Here is a 23,574-nt window from a genome sequence, read left to right as displayed (position 1 = left end):
TTCCTATAGCAAAACACTATTATCATTACTGTCTATGAGTATGAACCAATTCTTTATCCAACTCAAACTCTGCTCCATGTTCTTACAGCACCAACTCATTATACGGTCCCAGTCGGTCTCAGATTTGAATACAGCCCTCTACCTGGGAGGGCTCTTTTCACCTTTTCTCACACTACTGAACAGGATTCAAGTTATGTCTGATATGCGATTCCTTTCACTTCAAACATCCGACCTGTTACTCTCCTCATTGCAATCCTTCTATCTCTTTCCTTACATGACGATCAATGTTCCTCTAGTTTCCTTTCTTGGTTCAGATAAGCTGCAACAATTTCATTGTCGGCAGTTTATCTGCTCCGTAAGTTATGTACTTGTGCAATTTCAGTCTCCAATTTCAATTTATCCTTTACCAGAATGTAAAACCCTGGCATTTCTTACCTCCCCCAATCTTAAAATCATTGAACTTTTAAACCTAAGTTCCTTGGAATTTGATCACTATGTCCTGATTTATCTTACCCTTTCACTTTCTAGTCTCTGTGGTCACCTGGCTTTTCATCAAAGAATATCAGTTTTCCGATCAAAACTTTTGATATTAACATCTGCAGACGCTATTTTCTCATTGGAGATCATAACTCGCATTGTCATATTTTCTATTTTATCAGCATCTAACGGTTTAATTTCTCTGCCCTGCAAAGTGCTCTAGGTGTCAAATGGTAGCACTCTCGCTGCTTAGTTAGAAGGTCATGGGTCCAAGTTCCACTCCAGAGATGAATGTATCATCAAGCATATCACCTCAGCGCAGCAGTGAGAAAAGATCACACTGTGAGAGGCCCCATTTGTCCTTCCTGGCAGACTTAAAATATTCCAGAGCACATTCTTTAGAGGAGCAAGGGACTTCTTCTAGTGTACCAGATAATAGTGGATATCCAACCAACATCAATCAATTAGTCATTTATCTCAAAGTGTACAAAGGTATTTAGATAGGTCAAGGGAGTGAGCAAATATTTGGCAAATGGAGTATAATGTGGGTAAATAGGAACAAGACCACTTTGGCAGGAAGAATCGAAAAGCAGTAAATTTTATAATTCGAGAGGAAGTGCAGACCTCTACACCACAGGTGGATCTGGGCGTCCTGGTACATGTATCACAAAGTTAGTATTGAAGGATTCGGAATTTGGGTTTTCCTCCATTTTGGATTGTTGCTCCATTTTGTGTTGGTCAGAACAGAACAGTGTGTATTAATTCAACTGAACTTCATTTTGGACAAAATATTCAACCCAGACATAACATTTATCTGCTCTGAGTAGCTCATGGCCATTTGACATTGGGTCCTGCTTGCCTCCAGAAATAACTTATGGACTTCTGAAGAGACTTCATTGACTTTTTCCTCAGCAACATCTGTTCGGTTGGACAATGGAGGTAACTTAGAGGCAACAGGACTTCCTGCGGTGTTCCCGAGCGGGTCGGTCGCATCAATAGGAGCTCCCTCCAGTGTCCGCTGTTTATGGCGCTTTCGGGGGTTTCCCTGTTTTTTTCGCTCTCCCCCCGATTTTTGTCGGCCTTTGGGGCTGTCCTGGGCGCCAAGCCAGGGCGCTTTGAGAACTGGCGAGGAACCTCGCGTGAGAGTCGGGCGGCCAGAGGTGAGGCGTCGGGCCTGGGGCGCGCGGCATTTGGAGCGGCAGGGGCGGAGCCGAACTGAAAACGAGGCTGTAGAGGCGGCAAGCCCGAATCCAGGGCACGATGTAGCGGGGATTTTGCACATTGAGTGGCTCCCGCTTAAAATGTGTTTTTAAGAAGTTTATAGAGTGGTCCCAGGGAAGTTTGTTTTGAATTTTTTTTTGAAAACATTTTTTAAAAAAAGAATGAAGAAAGAAAAAGAAAAATAAGTCGTTAAAGGATGTGAAAAGCAGCTGTGAAGAAGCGGGAAACGTGGGTTCGCCGTCAAATGAGAGGACCAGCAAAAGCGCTGACAAGATTTTGGATGCCGGACTGCATGGTAAATTCTGCACTGTAAATTCTATGAAATTCAATGGTGGGACTGCACATGGTGTGGAAAAGATGACCGAGGTGATGGCTGTGGAGCAGGAAAGGCAGTTTGCGAGGCACATGGAGGCGTTGAGGAAGGAGATGGCGGTCGCACTGAAGTCATTGGTGGAGGAGGCAATCGCCCCGGTGAGGGTAGCTGTGGCAAAGACATCGGCCGAGGTGAGAGAACAGGGCGAGAAGATGAAGCAAGTGGAGGAGGCCATGTCGCAGCACAGTGACCCCAGCTCACCTTGATGGGTGACGAGCTGCGGAGGGTGGTGAAGGTCAACAGAGGACCACGAGCAAAGCTCGAGGACTTGGAGAACCGCTCGAGGCGGCACAATCTGAGACTTGGGCTTGCCCGAAGGGACCGAGGGCTCGAGGCCAACAGAGTACTTCGCTAAGATGCTGGAGGAGTTGATGGGGGAGGGTGAGAATCCCTCCGGTATGAGCTGGACCGAGCTCATCGCTCATTAAGGCCGAAGCCCAAAGTAAATGAACCGCCAAGAGCAGTAATTATCTGCTTCCGTAAATACCACATAAAGGAGAAGGTGTTAAGCTGGGCGAAGCAGAAGTGCGAGGTGCAGTGGGATGGTGCTAGAGTTCGGATTGACCAGGACTTGACGGTGAAATTGGCAAAGAGACGAGCAGCGTTCGGTCGAGTGAAGGCGGCACTGTTCAAGGGGGTGTGATTTCGTATGGTATACCCGGCGAAGCTGAGGGTGACGTAGAACGCCAAAATTTTTTATTTTGAAACGGTGGAGGCGTTCATTTGTGAAGGCAGAAGGCTGGGAACAGACGTGAGGAGTGGAGCTGGAAGGGAGACTGTGGACTGTGATTGGGGAGCTGGAAAATGTATAAATGCTATAACTTTCCTTTCATTAACATGTATTGTAATTTACTTCACTTCACATTGTTGTAGAGTTTAAGTTTTTGTTTGGGTTGATTGGCATTCTTTGTTGCGACGGTTATATCTTACTTTAGTGAATTGTATGGGTTGGATTTTGTTGGTTTTTTTTGGGTGGCTTTTTTTTCTTCTGGGACTGGGTAGGAGGGGATGGTATGCCCTGGTGGGGGGGGCACCCGTATTCGCAAACTAAAGTCAGCTAATGAACGGAGGTGAGGTGAGAGGAGGGCTGCAGACATTGGAGCCCGGTTAGCAGGTTTTGATGGGCCTAAAAGGCAAGCAAGGGAGAGGGGGGGGGGGGGGGGGGGGGAAGGGGTCGATACTGGGAGACGTTTTTTCAAGAGTAAGTGCAGGGGGGGGGATTCTTGGAGGGGGAGGGGAAGGGGTTCGATGTTAATAATGGATAGGGGTGGGTCAGGCTCATGGGCAGGGCACGGTGGTATGATGATGGTGGGGGAGAGATCCCCGGTTAGGATAGTCACGGAGAACGTGAGGGGGTTAGGAAGTCCAGTCAAGAGGTCAAGGGTGCTTGCGCATCTTAAAACTTTGTAAGCTGCTGCAGCAATGCTGCAGGAGACTCACGTGAGGGTGAAGGACCAGGTGTGACTTAAAAAGGGCTGTGTTAGTCAGCTTTCACTCTGGATTTGACGGAAGGGCTCGAGGGGTAGCGGTAATGGTCAGCAAAAGAGTACGGTTCCAAAGGGAGAATGAGGTTGCAGATCAGGGGGGTAGATATGTGATTGTGACAGGGGCGCTGGAGGGGAGGTTAGTGGCGCTGGTAAGTGTATATGGTCTCAATTGGGACAATGTGGGATTCGCGAAGAAGGTGTTTGGGACCATCCCCGACTTGGACACACACAAACTGATAGTGGGGGGGACTGGAACTTGGTGCAGGAGCCAAGGTTGGACAGGTCATCGGGGGGGGGGGGGGGGGCGAAGGCATCGGCTGGGCTAATGGTGGAAATGGGAGGGGTGGACCCTTGGCGGGTTCTGCACCCAAGGGAGTGGGAGTACTCGTTTTTCTTGGCGGTCCATAAGGTATACCCGCGGATCGACGTTTTTGTGGTGGGAAGGCTCTCCTGTCTGGGGTTAAGGGGTCGGAGTACCCGGCAATTGCAGTATCAGATCATGCTCTGCATTGGGTGGATATGGTACTGGAGAAGAGGGTAACGCAGAGGCCGGGGTGGAAATTAGATGTGGGACTGTTGGGGGACCTAGGGTTCTGTGACAAAATTGAAAAGGTAATTGAGGAATATGTAGGTTTCAACAGTACCAGTGAGGTGTGGAAGGCAGTTGGCTGGGAGGCTCTAAAGACGGTGGTGAGGTGATTTTGTTTAAGGCCAGGATGGACAAAGAGGAGAGGTTGGAGTGGCAGAGGGTAATCGATGAGATGCTGGAGGTAGATAGGAGTTATGCAGAGGATGGGGACCCAGCAAAGCTGGAAAAGAGGAAGGAACTACAGGCGAGCTTTGACCGACTATCTACCAGGGAGGCAGTGCACCAACTGAGACGAGCAAGGGGTGCAGTTTACGAGCATGGAGGGAAGGCGGGGCATATGTTAGCGGGTCAGCTTCGGAGGGAGGTGGCGGCAAGTGAAATTGTTCAGGTGCGGCACTGGGCAGGGAAGTTGGTGGTGGCTCTGGATCTGATTAATAAAGTCTTTGAGGAATTCTATGAGAGGTTGTACAGGTCAGAGCCACCTGGGGGAGACCGGGAGATGCAGGAATTTCTAGATGGCCTGGAGAACCCGAGGTTAGGGGAGGGGGACAGGGCTACATTAGAAGGGGCGATAGTGGAGCAGGAGATAAAAGATGCGATTGGGAGGATGCAGTCGGGGAAGGTGGCAGGGCTGGAAGGGTTTCCAGTGGAATATTACTGAAAAATTCAAGGATAAGCTGGCACCTCTGATGGTGAGGATGTTTGAGGAGGCATTAGGAAAGGGGGTGTTACCACAGGTTTTGGGGCGGGCATCGATTTCCTTGTTGCTTAAAAAAAGATAAGGATCCAACGGAATGTGGGTCATATGGGCCCATAGCACTTTTAAACGTGGACGCAAAAGTACTGGCGAAGGTACTGGCAGGTAGGCTGGAGGAGTGCCTCTCGAAGGTGATATGTGAAGATCAGACAGGGTTTGTGAGAGGGAGGCAGCTCTTTTCAAAACGTTAGAAGAGTATTGAATATGGTTATGGCACCGGCGAGGGGAAGGAAACAGAGGTGGTTCTGGCATTGGACGCTGAGAAAGCATCTGACCGGGTAGAATGGGGGTACATTTATGCCGATGACTTGTTGTTATTTGTGTCGGAACTGAGTATGTCAATAGGGGGAATATTGGAGATGCTTCGGGTGTTTGGGGTACAAATTAAATCTAGACAAGAGTGAGTATATTGTGGTGTGTCGGCCTGGGGTTGGGGCAGGGGTGGGGGGGCTGTCATTCCGTAGGGCAGGGGCTCACTTCAGATACCTGGGGGTGCAGGTTGCTCGGGAGTGGGGGGGGGGGGGGGGGCTCCGCAGATACAACATTTCTAGTTTGGTGGGGCGAGTGAAAGCTGATCTGGCAAGGTGGGATGGTCTCCCTCTGTCACTGGCGGGTCGGGTACAGGCGGTTAAAATAAACGTGTTGCCACGATTTCTGTTTATTTTTCAATGCCTGCCGATTTTCCTGCCAAAGGCATTTTTTTTTCGAGAGATTGAAGGAATGATTATTTTGTTCATATGGGGAGGGAAGATGGCCAGAGTTAGAAAGGTGCTGCTACAGAGGGGAAGGCAGATTGGGGGTTTGGGACTTCCAAACCTGATGTATTGCTACTGGGCGGCGAATGTGGAGAAGATGCGGAGCTGGGTCAGAAGGGTTGATTCCCAGTGGGTCAGAATGGAGGAGAGTTTGTGTAGGGAGTCGATATTGAAGGCGCTAGCAACAGTGCTGCTCCCAATGGCCCCAGGGAAATACTCAGTGGGTCTGGTAATAATAGCTTCATTGAGAATTTGGAGGCAGTTTCGCCAACACTTCGGGTTGGAGGCAGGGTCAAGGGAAATGTCGATTCGGGGGAGCCATAGATTTGAGCCAGGAAAGTGAGACGGAAATTTTCGGAAATGGGAGGAGAAGGGGATTAAGACACTAAAAGATTTGTTGCTTGGGGGTCGGTTTGCAGGATTGAAGGGACTGGGAGCAAGTATGGGTTGGAGCAGGGGGAAATGTTTAGACAGGCAGGTTCGAAATTTTGCCAGGAGATATAGAGCTTTCCGGGGAGCCGGCCTCCACATTGCTGGAGGAGGTGCTGACGACAGGGGGACTGGAGAAGGGGGTAGTGTTGGGGGTGTATGGGGCTTTTTTGGAAGAGGAGAAGGCCCCGCTGGAAGGGATCAAAGCGAAGTTGGAGGAAGAGTTGGGAGAGGGTGTGGAGGGGGGGTTCTGGTGCGAGGTGCTCCAGAGAGTGAACACCTCCACCTCGTGCGCGAGGTTGGGGCTGATACAGCTGAAGGTGGTGTATAGAGCGCACCTTACAAGGCCGAGGATGAGCCGGCTCTTTGAGGGGGTAGAAGATGTGTGCGAACGTTGCGGGTGGGGGGGGGGGGGCGCAAACCACGTTCATATGTTTTGGTCCTGTCCAAAGTTGTAGGATTACGGAAAGGAGGTTTTTCGAGTAATCTCTAAAGTGGTGCACGTGAAACTGGACCCGGGCCCTCGGGAGGCCATATTCGGGGTGTGGGACCAGCCGGGGTTGGAAATGGGCGTGGAGGCAGATGGTGTAGCCTTTGCCTCGTTGTTCGCCCAAAGGTGTATCCTGTTGGGATGGAGAGCATCCTCTCCACCCTGTTCACTGGCGTGGCAGGGGGACCTGTTGGAATTCTTGACTCTTGAGAAGGTTAAGTTTGAACTGAGCGGAAGAGTGGAGGGGTTCTACAATTCAGGCATTATTCATTATGCACTTTCAAGAATTAGATCACATCAAACATTAGCTGGGGGGGGGGGATGTTTGGGAGGGTTGGAGGAGTAGGACTGTATGTGTTAATGGTGACTATGGATGATTTCTGATTCCTTTTTGTTATTTGTTTATGTGAACATGCGGGCAGTTGTTTGGGGGTTGGTTGTGTAGCCATGTAAAATGGCTAACTCCCGATTAGAATGGCCAAACCCCGATTTAAAATGGCGAATGGAAGAGGCTGATGGGAAAATCAGCCAACAGGACTCAAACAGACAGCTGCAGGTAAAACAGTGTATTCGCCTCTGGGGAAGCCAGACGGAATCGATACCTGCAGCCATCAACACAACACACCAGCCATCTGCATCATCAGTAGCAATCCCGGGAACAATATGCTACAAATTAGAAACACAAAGCCGACCCAGACATTTCGGCGCCAGCAGGAGCTTACACAAAGAGAGGTGAATGACCACCCCTCGATCAAGGAATCGCTCCAGCATTGGAGAATATCGAACCAAGTGATTGGGACCAAGTCCAATCACTTGGAACCAGGTACAAGATCCGCCCCGTGAGGCGGGAAGTCCCTGGGGACTATAAGAATAGGGGCCAAGTTCAAATCGACCCTTCTCCTGCTGTAAAGAAAACTGTAAATCAGTAAGAAAACTGTAAATCTTACTCCAGCGATCGCTACCAGATAGGCGCTCCTGACTATCGACTTGTACCAGCTTTTGAATCCCGCAGGCTCAGAACCAATTCGAAAGACCATTCATTTCCCTGACCGGGTGGGCCATTTCCAAAGTTAAGTATTGGCCTTTAGTGGTAGGTAGTAGTCTAGAAGTAGGATTATTGTATAAGTATTAATTGCTGTATATAATAAATGAGCATTGATTTAACTCTTACTAAGCGGTGTGTTGCATTATTAATCATTACTTGGACTTAAGCCACGTGGCGGTATCAGAAAGATACCTGGCGACTCATGAGCAAAGGTGACAGAATTATAGCTAATAAAACTAAAGCTAAAACGAGCAACATTTTGGCGACTCTGCCGGGACCCGATCTAGAAGTGGAAAACCACTCCGGGAGAACCCAAGAAATTTTGAATTAGAATCCAATTGGAAACAAAGAAAACCACAAGTGTTCAAACAGTTCTGATTAATAAGTCATAATTCGGAAGTGTGTGTATGCATGCATAACTAACAGGGCTATAAGGTAAAACTGATAGATTTTTGTTGCGTCAAAACTGTCGGAAGTCTGTATTTTCGGAAATTAGCTCAAGCCATACCCGCATCTACGACACCATCTTAGCCCCCTGTTCCAAATTTAAACGAAGCAAGCGGATAGAAAAGATGGCCATGCAGGCAATGCAGCGCCTCATGAACCCTGAGGAATTTGCAGTCGCAGTGACCAGCAGTAGTAGAGTGGGACAGTGTCCCATTTGGGAACAGGAAGTCCGGAAATATCTCAAGGGCAAAGGGTGGCCCATGTGGAATGATTTCTGCGATAATGACGAATCAGGTCCAGGAAGTATAGGGCATACTTGGTGGGAGAACCGGAGCGAAATACATAAAAAGAGCTTAGCGAAAGCTCGCAAGCCGATGGCAATTGTGTCCTGTCTGGCACAATTGCGAGGCACAGAGGAGGTCGTCAAGACGCTCCGCAAAGAAGTAGAGGGCATACATCGTATGGGTAAAGTCGATGTATGCGAGGTTGAGAAAGAGAATCTGGAGTTAAGGAGGAAATTAGCAGCAAAGGATGAAGAGGTGGCTGACGCCAAACGGGGTCACCAGTCTTGTCTGGCGCATTTGAGTAGTTTCCAATCACAATACGAAAAGGCCTACCAGGACACGCAGCGTGCAGTCCTGGTAAGGAAAGAAACAGAAAAGCAGGTGGAGACGCTCCAGAAACAATGTAGTGATCTCAAGGCAGCATTGAGAGCGCTCCACGCTGCAACCACAGAACAAAGACAGAGCACCATAGACCATGCAAAGTGCCGGAAGCAGATTGCAGAGCTGCAATCACTGCTTTCTGTTCAAAAGGGTTTTCAGGAAACCTTTGGGGAAAAGTTAGACCAGGAAGACAGCCCTGAGTGGGAAGAGTTACACGAAACAGCGCAAAGATATGTTCAGGGAACATGTGCGCAGGGAAAGCCCCAAAAGAGAAAAGCACCCCAACCCCCCACACAGCAGATAGTTCAGGCTCCAATGAACCCTGTAACCACCGACTACACAGCCACATCGGACGATGCGGAATTTCTATATTCCACTCCCTTAACAGTGACCCAATTACGGGACGCGTGCGATAAGATCACACCGTTCCTCCCCACCTCAGAGCCCCACCATTTCTTTGCCACAGTTAAACATCAGGCGACCATGTACGGCCTGGATGAGAGAGAGCAGGTAAAGCTCACAGTTTTAAGTTTAGATCCGTCAGTAGCAGCAGCCCTTCCCGACCCACAGAATGTAGGAGGAGGCACCCTTGCAGAAATGCATACCGCGATCCTGGATGCGATCGGGTATAACCGGGGTGACCCCGTAGATGGCCTCAATAAGTGCAGGCAGGAAAAGACAGAACACCCCACAGCGTTTGCTGGACGCCTGTGGATTCATTTCACAGCAGTTTTCGGTCATTTAGAACGCGCCCATTTGTCCCAAGACGGTATGGCCAGATGGACCCGCACCCTTATCTCCCATGCCACAGAGGCAGGACAAAAAGCCTGTACTAATTATGACCTCGCAGAGGAAGCCCACAATGAGAAATGGGTTTTAAAAAGATTGTCCCGCACCTGGGAGCAGTCTGTACAAAGCAAACCCACAGTTAAAAATCCCGAAGAACAGCAGGCAGAAGCAGACAAACCCGCAGTTGGGTAACCCGAGGAAGAGCAGGCAGACATGCATCCAGTTAAAACGCACCAGAACCCCGCATGGGTAATAAATGAGCGTCGATTTAACTCTTACTAAGCGGTGTGTTGCATTATTAATCATTACTTGGACTTGAACCACGTGGCGGTATCAGAAAGATACCTGGCGACTCATGAGCAAAGGTGACAGAATTAGAGCTAATAAAACTAAGGCTAAAACGAGCAACATTTGGAGGATGGGATTGTTGTTGTTGATATGTGGATTGACATTACATTCATTCCTGCTTATTATTTATTGTTGGTGGGTGCAAGTTTGGAGAAAATGTAAAAAAGGAGAATAAAAATATTTTTTTTAAAAACTTAGAGGCAACAGACAAGGGCCTCTGCTTGAGATAACATAACTTGTAGTGTTTTCAGGAGACGTGTTATCTGAGTGGACTAGCTGAATGAGGCTTTCTTTAAACCAAAAGGCTGTTTATGAAACTTATTGATTCAAGACCGGAGACCAGGCGAACGAAGAACTGCCTATGATCACAGGGATGTTAATTTGTCAAGGCAATAAGACTGTCTCGCATTTGCTAGCAGCAGAAATAGCAATGAATAGAGACTGCAATATCAGAAACCTGGTTTAGAATCACAGGTGCTAACACAATGATCTATCTTAGAAGTGTTACAAAGAAGTAATTACTTTTGACTCTGTATTGGTCTTTGTAACGGTATATGGCTGACCCGTAATGACACAAGTTTTAGCTTATTATCTGACACTATATATTAATTAAAACATATATAAAGAGTGGTATAGATTGTCACATTATAAACTGTGATTAATGCTATACATTATGAATTCACTCTGCATATCCTTCATAAATGGTAATCATGGATTCACACATATTAAAAATGCACCTTGTATAACCTTAAGTACAATTCATATTATAATCTTACACCAAACATTATAAAATATTCTGTGAATTAGAAGTCGTGAACATATTATCCTTTGTACTAAAAGTAAAATAGTTTGGGGCAGCTCCCAGGTTTGTACTAAGAAGCTCATGGGGCCTCATGGTCAGATAGGTGATAAGATAGCTCTTTGTTTTCATAAGAATCCCAGCTGCCGGCATTAGCCGTTATGGGAGGAAAGGAATTGTAAGCCATTAATTCCTCCCCTACAGGATGAAGAGTCTCTGGCTAGTAAACATCTAGAAGCATAACCTAATATCAATTCTAAAGGTCACGGGAGACTCCTCGGACATTAAGGATAATGATGTGGAGATGCTGGCGTTGGACTGGGTTGAGCACAGTAAGAAGTCTTACAACACCAGGTTCAAGGGGCACCAGGGGCAGCACGGTAGCATTGTGGATAGCACAATTGCTTCACAGCTCCAGGGTCCCAGGTTCGATTCCGGCTTGGGTCACTGTCTGTGCGGAGTCTGCACATCCTCCCAGTGTATGCGTGGGTTTCCTCCGGGTGCTCCGGTTTCCTCCCACAGTCCAAAGATGTGCAGGTTAGGTGGATTGGCCATGATAAATTGCCCTTAGTGTCCAAAATTGCCCTTAGTGTTGGGTGGGGTTACTGGGTTATGGGGATAGAGTGGAGGTGTTGACATTGGGTAGGGTGCTCTTTCCAAGAGCCGGTGCAGACTTGATGGGCCGAATGGCCTCCTTCTGCACTGTAAATTCTATGTAAGTCCAACAGGTTTGTTTCGAATCACTAGCTTTCTGAGCACTGCTGAGGAAGGAGCAGTGCTCCGAAAGCTAGTGATTCGAAACAAACCTGACTTTAAACTGGTGTTATAAGACTTCTTATTAAGGATAATAGCATCATCACGGAGATTTTGAGGGTCTTGAATAAACATTTCTTGTTAGGGAAAGGTCAGGCTACAGAATAAGGGGAGGAGCAAAAAGAAGTGATAATAACATTTAAAAATGTATATAACCTGTGCTCTCGCGTCTGTAGGCCGAAATAAACTTTGTCTGACTTGTTGCGTGAAAATCAGTGCAGATCTCTTCTCCCGGCCACCTCGAGATCTCTAAATAAAGTCTATCAACAGAATTCACCACGCCTGATCCTTGTCTACTTTTTTGAGTCTAACAGTATGCAGGTACAGCAAGTGATCAGGAAGGTAAATAGAATGCTGGCATTTATTGTAAGGGGAATTGAGTATGAAAGTATTGCTGTATTTCTGCAGGGCTTTAGCGAGACTGCATCTGGAGTACTATGTACTGTTTTTGTCTCCTTACTTGAGGAAGGCTATAATTTTTTCAGAAGCAGTTCAGAGAGGGTTCACTTAACTGATTCCTGGGATGAAAGTGTTGTCTCATGAATAAAGGTTGAGCACGTTGGGCCTATATCCACTGGAGATTAGAAGAATGAGAGTTGTACAAGAACAGAGGGCAAGGAAAGTGGAGTTGAGACCACAGCTAGGTCAGCCATGATCTTATCGAATGGTTGAGCAGCCTGAGGGACCAAATGGCCTGCTGCTAATTCTTGTGACTTAGAAGTATAACCTATTACTATTGTACATATGAACAGATGATATATGTTTTTTATTCATTCATGGGGTGTGGGTGTTGCATACTGGGCACGCATTTATTGTCCTGCTCCATTTCAGAGGGCATTCAAGAGTTAACTGTGGATCTGGAGTCATGTGTAGGCCAAACTGAGTTTAGATGGTAGATTTCCTAAAGGGCATTAGTGAACCAGATGGTTTTTAAAAAATGTTTTTTTACAACAAATGATAATTGACAATGGTTTCATGATCTTTAGATTTTCAATTCCAGATTTATTTATTTTTTATTGAAATTTCACCATCTGCCGTGGTGGGATTTGAACCCCAGTCCCCGGAGCATTACCTAATTTTTCTGGATTACTAGTTCAGTGACAGTACCACTCTGCTACCAACTCTCCTTGATGTGAACACTCATTTTGCTTATACATGAAGCTGGACAAGTAGCTGAAGGTTGTATGGAACTGTACCTGGGCCAATCAGTGCTTTCAAGTGGAGCAAGAAAAAAGATTCACCTCCAAATTAAAAAAGTAATTTATTTTATTTGCATGCTTTTAAAATAACTATTTGCACATTACTTCACCTAATGCCAACACTTAGAATATGCTCAAGCATTACAATTTTCCAAGTTTACCTTCAACAGAGAAAACACACTCAAACTGAACAGCAGCAGGAGTTACAAGAAACTGCAAGAGCAGGAAGGAGTGAAAGCTGTCATCAAGTTCATTGGGCATTCACAATGGAAAAATATAATTGAAATTGTAAATTTATTTATTTCTAAATTTTAGAGTTGCAAGGTTTGGAAAACAACCGGTTTTGTTTCTCTAAAAGGAGCTGAAGGTCAATTTATTTCTTCTTAAAGTGCCATGTCCTGTCCAAAAACTTTATATTCTCCGGTTTTCTGTACTGCACCAAAGATATTGGTGCCATCCATGTCTGTACCCAAGTGACAATTCTTCAAACTTACATCCAGATATGGTGATCATAATGGGAGCCAGGGCGATGGGATACATTTCCAGGGTTTGGCATTGAATTTCGGGCCCCAACCATATCTGGATAGAGTAACTCCAAGGCTGGAGATGTCACAGAGGAGTCTAGCAGGAAGGCATGGATAGCCTCAATTGCTACCTGTCTGTTCATAAAAATCACACACACAATACCTTTGTGGGTTATCTTAGTTCCTCAATAAAATGGAGTGTTTTGATCAAAGGTACTGCCCTTAACCTTTTCTCCCATTTACTATATTGATTTTTTTTTTACACTTTTCTTAATTTTTTTCCAATTAAGGGGCAATTTGGCATGGTCAATCCACCTACCCTGCACATCTTTGGGTTGTGGGGATGAGGCCCGCGCAGGCACGGGGAGAATGTGCAAAGTCCTTACGGACAGTAACACGGGGCCAGCATCAAACCCTGGTCCTCAGTGCCATGAGGCAGTAGCGCTAATACTGCGCCACCGTGCCACTCTGCTATATTAAAATATGAAAACAAGGAGCACAATTCCTTTAAAATTCATAAAAGATCTATTTAATAATCAAACCAGTTTTGAAATTTTCGCTCAGAGTGTGATAATATAGAACTCTCAGCCTTAGAATGAGGGTGAGTGCATTCTGAGAGAATTATTAACTAAGAGGCTTCCGAGTTGCTGCACTAAAATATGAAGTATGAATTACTTAAACCAAAATTATCATGTTTTTCACAGTGTAATATTTTGAACTCCTTGCAATAAAGGTGCAACTAGTAGCATTCCAAAGGTTCTGTTCTGGATACTGGAATATCTATTTCAAATATGCCATCTACCGTGAACAGGTATAAGAAACATGATGACATGTTAATTTAAACAGAAAAACATGCAACAAAGGCATCCGTGCACGTTCGGTTCAGTCTAACTAAGTCACTCTGGGTATGCAATCTCTAAATTGATCTATTTTGGGTTGCCACCTATCCTGTTTTTGAACAGGGTGTTAGGTTTTGAATGGATTCTCCATAATTTTCTAAGACCAGACTTCAAAAGTGCCATTTTGTCTGTATTTATTTATAAGTCTCATGATTTGGAAGCATTAATCATTGAGGTTATTATGGCTTTAGATAATCCTTCCATACTACCCAAAAGCAGACATTTAAAACAAAGTCATGATCCCATCCTCTGTCTAAATTCTTAATCTGCCCAATCACCCCAACCAGTTGGTAAAATATGGCAGACTGACAGTTATCATTAATAATTTCTCACTCGGCTCTAGTTTCTTTCCTCTATCCCCAAGTCACTTTGGGTTTCAGGGTCACTAGAGCTGTGGTTAAGGCTTCCTGGGGACCTAGGCTCACTGACCTGGCTCTTTTTCTTCACCCTTCGCTTCTCTAATTTTGAATTTATCATAGCAATTGGTTTTATGTTCATTCGGTCTTTCTCAGCTTCTTCCTCTTCATTGTATCGCTCTTCATCTTCCTCTGTTTCACTGTGGTAGGGACTGGAGTGGAGAGAGGTAGCAGGGGATGGTGGTTTGGAAGCAGGTCGTGGGTAGCAGAAACCTTCACTCTACAATGTGGAAAGAAGATTAGCAATTCAACATTACTAAGGCAAATGAACAAATGGTGCATTTACATTCTTACATTACTGGGTTACGGGGATAGGGTGGAGGCGTGGGCTTGAGTGCTCTTTCCAAGGGCTAGTGTGGACTCAATGGGCCGAATGGCCTCCTTCTGCACTGTAAATTCTAAGATATCTATGATTAGTGATCAACTATTTTCCAATATTCTGTTTGCTGATAATAGCTCATCTCCGAGTAGAACAGGAATATCACAACACAGAAACTGGGTTGAATGACCCAATGATACACTCCAAAAGACATAGCCGGCATCGAGGTATGTTGTGAACACAGCCCGGTCCATCAAATGAACCCGCCTCCCATCCAGTGTCTGTCTATATCTCCCGCTGCCTCGGAAAAGTGGGCTGCATGATCAAATACCCCTCCCATCCGCAATATTCTCGTTTCCAACCTCTTCCATCAGGAAGAAGATACAAAAGTCTGAGAATATACACTAACAGATTCAAAACAGCCACTTCCCCACTGCTACCAGACTCCTGAACGACCCTCTTATGGACTGAACTGGGGCGGGATTCTCCCGTACCCGGCGGGGCGGGGGGCCCCGGCAGGATGGAGTGGTGTGCACCACTTTGGCGTCGGGCCGCCCCAAAGGTGCGGGATCCTCCGCACCTTCAGGGGCTAGGCCCACCCCAGAGTGGTTGGCGCCCTGCTGGCCGGCGGGATAGGGGCTTGGCGCCACGCCAACCGGCGCCGAAGGGCCTCCGCCGGCCGGCGTGTGCCGGCGCATGCGTGGGAGCGCCAGCGCGTGCTGGCATCATCCCCGTGCATGCGCGGTAGTGTTCGTCTCCGCATCAGCCATCACGGAGGACCACAGCGGCGGGTGCGGAGAAACAGAGTGACCCCACGGCACAGTCCTGCCCGCGGATCGGTGGGCGCCGACCGCGGGCCAGGCCACTGTGGGGGCACCTCCCGGGGCCAGATCCCCCCCGCGACCCCCCAGGAACCCTGGAGCCCGCCCGCGCCGCCAGGTCCCACCGGTAAGGGACCTACTCTGATTGACGCCGGCGGGACCGGTTACAGACGGGCGGGACTTCGGCCCATCGCGGGGCTGGAGAATTCGGGCTGCCCCGGGGCCGATTGAATTTCATAGAATTTCATAGAATTTACAGTGCAGAAGGAGGCCATTCGGCCCATCGAGTCTGCACCGGCTCTTGGAAAGAGCACCCTACCGAAGCCCACACCTCCACCCTATCCCCATAACCCCTTAACCCAGTAACCACACCCAACACTAAGGGCAATTTTGGACACTAAGGACAATTTAACATGGCCAATCCACCTAACCTGCACATCTTTGGACTGTGGGAGGAAACCAGAGCACCCGGAGGAAACCCACGCATACACGGGGAGGACGTGCAGACTCCGCACAGACAGTGACCCAAGCCAGGAATTGAACCTGGGACCCTGGAGCTGTGAAGCAATTGTGCTATCCACTATGCTACCGTGCTGCCCATAAAGTTGAGTCATTTTCCGAGGCGGGCGGCGCGACTCACGCCGGGCCGGTTTTTGGGGAGGCGGGAGAATTGGGAGGACGGCGGGGGCGGGATTCACGCCGACCCCCGGCGATTTTCCCACCCAGCGGGAGGTTGGAGAATCCTGCCCCTGATCTCTCCATGCATCTTCTCTACTGTGTAGCACTACACTCCGTATGCTTCACCCGGTGTCTATGTATTTACATTGTTTATCTATCGTATTGTGTATCTATCGCATATCCTATGTTTATCATGTATTGTACGATCTAAACAGTACTTTTCACTGTATCTCAGTATGCGTGACAATAAATCTAAGATCTAATAAATCATCTAGGAAGATCCCGGGTCACCTATACCAATTCCCAAATGCAGATTCCAGGAAAATGCCCTGAAAGGCCAGCTTGCCAAAAAGACATGTAGCACCACCATCAGGCAATGTGTCCACAATAACCTGGCCATGTGATCCAGAATGAGTTTTACATGCATTGGGAAACTTCTAACATCTAAATTTAGAAATTCAGCATGAAATTGTTTGACATTATCACATTACAATAACCAACAAATTTTATTGTGAATTTGTAGATTATAATAAGTGGAAAGTTTAAGTTGCAACTGTAGAAAAATCATGATAAGCCAGAAATGTTTTTAAGATTGTTGTGGACATGAGGAAAGAGTGTTTCTTCTTCTCTCTGTCCATGATTAGAAGGTGTTTTGAATTGTTTTTTGAGAATAAGCAGTGGTGAATTTCCCATCCCTCTTGTTTTTGAGTGGTCTGATTTCTACAAATAGCCCCACAGCAAAGTCCAGCTGGAATTAATTCAGACGATTAATTTATTGCACACATTAAAAAAAACACAAAAAAGAATGTCCGTGACTTCCTGCTGCTCACTCATGCAGTAAAGGGAGGGATAGAGATAAGGAGGTTATAGAGTTTAAGCATCAGCATCCAAGTCCAATCAGGAATTCTTTCACAGGAGTGAGCAGGCTGATGAAGACTGGTGAAGATTTGTTTTTCCAGTGGTGTTGATGCTCCAAGGTGAAGTAGGCACGCAGAGTTTGAATCAGTTCTGTAGGCGATGGTACAAAATATTTCCAGCAGAGTGGGATTAGATTAGGATAAGTAGTTCAATCTGGCCAGAGTTTACTTCTGTGTGCCCTGTCAGTCGGATGTTAAACAGCAAACTGGGAAATGCAGCTTGGAGAATTCTAGTAACCTCTTCAGTAGGCCAGAGTCTATGGTCATATAACCTTACTTCTCTTCAATGATTTCAACAAAGAATGTTTATCCAGTATTTGGAAATTGGCGTTGCATCCTGGACTGATAATGTCTCAGCCATTATGGGTTGGAAGAGGTTTTATGTATTGCTGGTCTGGTGTTTGGGAAGTTATTGTCGCCGTAGACACACCAATACCCTAACAGGCTTGGTTTATCAAATCAAATGGAATTCATGTCGCTCTCTTTGAAGCTGGTCTGTGCAGTTCCAGGTGATCTGTTACATGTTCCTCAGACATAATGAGGTGTGACATTTCCCAAACTGAGAAGTGAATTATTTTGTTCTGGTGACTCACAGGCAGAAGGTTAGCCATCTTCAGTGCCTTGGTAGTCCAGGTTAAAATAGGAAATAGCAGAAAGGATACATAGGTCGGAATTAACAACAGCAGGACTAGATGATCCTGCTGCTGGCCAATGGCAGGCCGCCTCTGCTGCCACAGAACACTTTGCGGGATGCGTTGAAAATCCTGCCCATTGTCATCTGGTAATACCGAATTTGAGCAGTGCTGCAAAGATGCACTGTTTGTTGAAGCTTTTCATCTTGCACTCAGGACAATTCGTAAGATTATAAATGTAAAGGGAACAACAATTCATATCAAATTAGATGAGTGCACTGGTTGTTTGGCAAATGGTAGCAATGGAGAATGCATCAGTTGATAGCGGCAGAGAGCGAACTGCCAAGCATTCTTCTCACACAACCTTCTCCTCCCTTAACAACTAACGGTGACCAATTCCTTGAAATAAACAATAAACGGCTGCCATTTTTCGTTGGATCCCCTCGATTGCTTCCTTCTCTTAATAATAATAATCTTTATTGTCACAAGTAGGCTTACATTAACACTGCAATGAAGTTACTGTGAAAAGTCCCTAGTCGCCACATTCTGGCGCCTGTTCGGCTACACAGAGGGAGAATTCAGAATGTCCAAAGAAGGTGTACTTGACTTTCTTGAGATATAGGAACTCCATCAGGTCTTCCAGCCACACTGAGGAACTGGGCAGAGATGCAGACCTCCATCCCAGCAGTACTTGCCTCCGGGCAATCAGTGAGGCGCAGGCCAGAACATCGGCCTCCACATCCGTCTGCAGCTCCAGTGAGACGGACACCCTAAATATGGCCATTGAAGAACAGGGCTCCTGCTCAATCTTCACAATCGCCGACATGGTGCTAAAGAAGGAGATCCAGAAACCCAAGAGTTTGGGACAGGATCAGAACATGTGGATGCGATTAGCAGGACCTCTTGAGCAGCGCTCGCACCTGTCTTCCGACCCTGCAAAGAAGGGACCCATCCTGGACTTGGCCAGGTCTGTCCGAATATCTACTGCGTTCACCCTGCGAAGGGCCTCATTTTACATCTTGTCATCTAGTATGGGCCCCAACTCCTCCTCCCACCTGGCCTTAACCCCCTCCACCAACACTGTATTCTTTGACATAATCCGTCCATAAATACGAGAAGTGTTCCCTTCCTGAGAACAAAAGAACTCTCCATCAGGTTGGAGGCGCCACAGGAGTGTCGGGAAAATCCGTTTTGCAAAGTTGCGAACTTGAAGATACCTGAATAAATCAGAATCTGAGAGCCCAAACGTTTCCGTCAATTCCCCAAATTGGCAAACCGTCCCTCCTGGGACAATTCGCCCACTCTCTCCAGCCCCTTCCCTTCCCACCCCCCAGAAAGTGGCATCTAATCTCACAGGCTCGAACAGATGGTTAGCACAGATGAGAGCCAGCTTCGACACTGACCCCAATTTAATGTTGTCTAAATTATCTCCATATCTTAAAAGTGGAAACAACCACTGGATTTGACAAATACTTTGTGTGGTGAACGTTTTGCAGTAACCATTCACCAGGTATATAACTGTATCATGCTGTAGCCCATGTGGGCTCCACCTATGGACCATTGTAAGTATTACCTGTAATGTATCATGTTGGTGCCTTGTGGGCTCCGCCCCTGGCTCCACCCCTTGAGGGGAGGTATAAAGAGCAGTAGCCCTGTAGGCGGCCCTCACTAGCAGGCCAGTCGCATGCAGGCACTGTTCTAGTTGATTAAAGCCACAGTTTACTTCTACTCCTGGTTTTGTGTGAATTGATGATCGCATCAATTTAATCAACTACAACGCCACTATGGAATCGGCCCTCGAACCTGACCGACTGGAACTCGATCCGCAGGCCACGGAGGCGAAAGGGATTTTTTCACACTGGCTCCGCTGTTTCAAGGCCTACCTCGCCGCCTCCTCCTTGCCTTCCGTCACCGACGAACAGAAGCGGAGTCTCCGCCACGCCCGGGTGAGCCAACGAATCTCTGTTCAACTCGAGGAAGCTTCCACTTACACAGACGCCCTCGCGATGCTACAGTGCCTCTACGTAAAGCCAGTGAACGAGGTATACGCGCGGCATCTCCTCACTACTCGCCACCAGCGCCCCGGGGAATCGCTGGAAGTGTACCTACGCGACCTCAAAGTCCGTTACGGCCACTCAACATATGGATCTCGCCGTCCGGGACACCTACGTGGCTGGAGTCAGGTCCAACTACGTGAGACAGCGCCTACTCGAAAAAGGTGCCCAAGACCTGGAAGAGACGGTAAAATTAGCCTCCTCTCTAGAAGTAGCGTTCCAAAGCCTTAACTTCCCTTCCGATCACGCGACCCCCTCGTGGACCCTCGACCAAAGAGTACCCCAGGCCTGTGCTGCGCGGCTGCCCGCCCACCATGGGGGCCTACCCTGTTATTTCTGGGCGGCCAGCATCAACACCCCAGGCAGCGCTGCCCGGCCCGGAACGCGAACTGCAGCGACTGCGGAATAAAATGACATTTTGCTAAAGTTTGGTTGGCCAGGTCCAAAAACTCTAAATCACATGCCCGACCCTCAGACTCACAGGCCCGCGGACGTCCGGTTATGGCTATGCAGAGCTAAGTCGCACATTCGGCAGCTCCTGCTTGGAACGGACTTTTGGGCTCTTTTCATGGCCCCCAACGGCATTTTTTCAATATTTCCCGGTGTGGGAAGAAGACTGCAACATTCTCCCGACAGTGTATGGCTTGGTCCAGGAGCGGGGCGACTAAAAAAGTGGTGGTGAAGCCAAAGAAAGTGCGAGGGAAGAAGAGCAAGGTGGTGGCGGGCGGGGACCAGGCAGCGTGGATGCAGTGGGCGCAGGAGCAGCAGGAGGTTATCCAGCGCTGCTTCAGGGAGCTCAAAGCGGACCTGCTGGAGCCGATGAAGGCTTCTATTGATAAGCTGCTGGAGACCCAGACGGCCCAGGGGGTGGCAAAAGATCTCAGATAACGAGGACGAGATCTTGGATCTAGCGGTAAAGGTGTAGGCGCACGAGGCGCTCCACAAGAAATGGCAGGAACGGTTCGAGGAGATGGAGAATCGGTCGAGGTGGAAGAATCTGCGGATCCTGGGCCTCCCGGAAGGGCTGGAGGGGTCGGACGTGGGGGCCTATGTGGTCACCATGTTAAACTCGCTGATGGGAGCGGGGTCCTTCCAGGGGCCCCTGGAGCTGGAAGGGGCCCATAGAGTGCTGGCGAGGAGGCCCAAGGCTAACGAGCCGCCGTGGGCGGTGTTGGTGCGGTTTCATCGGTTCGCTGATCGGGAGTGCGTACTCAGGTGGACCAAGAAAGAGAGGAGCAGCAGGTGGAAGAATGCGGAGGTTCGAGTATATCAGGACTGGAGCGCGGAGGTGGCCTAGAAGAGGGCCATGTACAACCGGGTGAAGGCGGTGCTGCACAGGAAGGGGGTGAAGTTTGGCATGCTGCAGGTGGCGTGTCTGTGGGTCACCTACAAGGACCGGCACCATTATTCTGAGTCCCCGGAGGAGGCGTGGGCCTTTGTTCAGGCCGAGAAACTGGACACAAACTGAGGGTCGGGATGGGGGGTCGGATGTGGGGATGGTCGGGGATTGTTGTTGTTGTGTTACATTTTGAGGGGGGGTTCTTTGTTCTTGTTTAGTTTTGGTTCTGTGTGGGTGGTTAGGGTGGGTTGGGCACTGTTTTGGTTAGGTCTGTTGGGTGGGCTCTTGGAGGGTGGCAAGTAAACGGAGTAGGGGGGTGGATGGCCGGTAGGGGGGATGGGGCCCCGCGGGGGAGGGGGAGGCCCGAGCCGGGGGTGTGGGGACTGGGCCTGTAAAAGGAGCTGCGACAGAGGAGGCGGGGCCAGGCAGGTGGAAAGCGTGGGCTTTTTCCCGCACTGAAGGCTGGAGGGGGCGGTGCCGGGGCAGGGAAGCGCGGGTTTTTTCCCGCGCTTGGGATGGAAGGGGGAGGCGGAGAGCCTGCTGGTGGGTAATAGAGGGGGAGGGGAAGTCCCACAATGGGAGGAGTCAAAGGAGAGGCGGGAGCGGCCGGGGTCAGCAGGAGTCAGCTGACTTGCGGGAGTGCAATGGGGGGAGCAATGCAGCTAGGAGGGGTCCTAGCTGGGGGGGTGGGGGGTGGGGGGAAAGAGGGTATGGTCAAGGGGGAGCTGGAGCGAGTAGAGGGGGTTGGGATGGGGGTCTGCTGCCGTGGGGAACGGCCGGGCTTGGGGCGCGTGGCTGGCCGAGGAGGGGTCATGGCTGGTCGGCGGGGGAGGGGGGCGGGTAGCCCCCTGATCCGGCTGATAACCTGGAACGTAAGGGGGCTGAACGGGCCGGTTAAGCGGGCCCGGGTGTTCGCACACCTGAAGGGGCTGAAGGCGGATATGGTCATGCTCCAGGAGACACACCTGAAGGTGGCAGACCAGGTAAGATTGAGGAAGGGGTGGGTAGGTCAGGTGTTTCATTCGGGGCTGGATGCCAAAAATCGGTGAGTGGCGATCTTGGTGGGAAAGAGGGTGTTGTTCGAGGCGTCGAGCATTGTGACAGACAATGGCGGCAGGTACGTAACGGTAAGTGGTAAGCTGCAAGGGGAGAGGGTGGTGCTGGTCAACGTGTATACCCCGAACTGGGACGATGTGGGTTTTATGCGGCGCATGTTGGGTCGGATCCCTGACTTGGAAATGGGGGGCCTGATAATTGGGGGGGGGGGGGGGGGGGGGGGGGGACTTTAACACGGTGTTGGATCCAGCCCTGGATCACTCCAGGTCTAGGACGGGTAGGAGGCCGGCGGCGGCTAAAGCGCTGAGGGGGTTTATGGACCAGGTGGGAGGGGTAGACCCTTGAAGATTTGCAAGGCCGGGGGCTAGGGAATTTTCATACTTCTCGCACGTTCATAAGGCCTATTCCCGGATTGACTTTTTTGTTATGAGCAGGGCGCTGATTGCGAGAGTAGAGGATACTGAGTACTCGGCGATAGCCATTTCGGATCACGCCGAGGGACCAGCGCCCGTTGTGGCGCTTGGAGGTGGGGCTGTTGGCGGACGAGGGGGTGAGCGAATGGGTCTGAGGAAGCATAGAGAGATACCTGGAGGCCAACGATAACAGGGAGGTCCCAGTGGGGATGGTCTGGGAGGCGCTGAAGGCGATGCTTAGGGGAGAGCTGATCTCCATTAGGGCCCACAAGGAGAGGAGAGAGCAGAGGGAGAGGCTGGTGGGGGAGATGGTGAGGGTAGACAGGAGGTAAGCGGAGGTGCCGGAGGAGGGACTGTTGAGGGAGAGGCGTAGCCTCCAGGCCAAATTCGAACTGTTGACCACCAGGAAGGCGGAGGCGCAGTGGAGGAAGGCCCAGGGGTCGATTTATGAATATGGGGAAAAGGCAAGTCAGATGCTGGCGCATCAGCTTCGGAAGCGGGACGCAGCTAGGGAGATTGGGGGAGTTAAGGATAGTCGGGGGGGGGGGGGGGGCGGGGGGAGTGTGGTGCGGAGTGGGGTTGGCATCAATGGGGTCTTCAGGGACTTTTATGAGGAACTGTATCGGTCCGAGCCCCCACTGGAGGAGGGAGGGGTGGGCCGCTTTCTGGACCAACTGAAGTTCCCGAAGGTGGAGGAGGGACTGGTGGCGGGATTAGGGGGCCCGATTGGGTTGGAGGAGCTGGCCAAAGGGAAGGGAGCATGCAGGCAGGGAAGGCACCGGGGCCGGATGATTTCCCGGTCGAATTTTACAAAAAATATGTG

General features: G+C 49.1%; 1 protein-coding gene across 2 annotated transcripts in view; it reads right to left on the bottom strand.

Moving 5' to 3' along the window:
- Positions 1–12,732: 12,732 nt before the first annotated feature.
- LOC140384553 (glycogen [starch] synthase, muscle-like) overlaps positions 12,733–23,574 on the bottom strand; it is a 234,218-nt gene continuing 223,376 nt past the window's right edge. For both annotated transcript variants that reach the window (XM_072466356.1, XM_072466355.1), the window contains one exon: positions 12,733–14,742. In XM_072466356.1, coding sequence (XP_072322457.1) covers positions 14,446–14,742 — 297 coding nt within the window. In that variant the 3' untranslated portion in view covers positions 12,733–14,445. The remainder of the gene's footprint in view (positions 14,743–23,574) is intronic.

The sequence above is a fragment of the Scyliorhinus torazame genome, chromosome 10, assembly GCF_047496885.1.
Source record: "Scyliorhinus torazame isolate Kashiwa2021f chromosome 10, sScyTor2.1, whole genome shotgun sequence".
NCBI classification, from domain to species: Eukaryota; Metazoa; Chordata; class Chondrichthyes; order Carcharhiniformes; family Scyliorhinidae; genus Scyliorhinus; species Scyliorhinus torazame.
The sequence above is the reverse complement of the archived record's forward strand: the minus strand, read 5'-3'. Positions and strand labels throughout refer to the sequence as shown.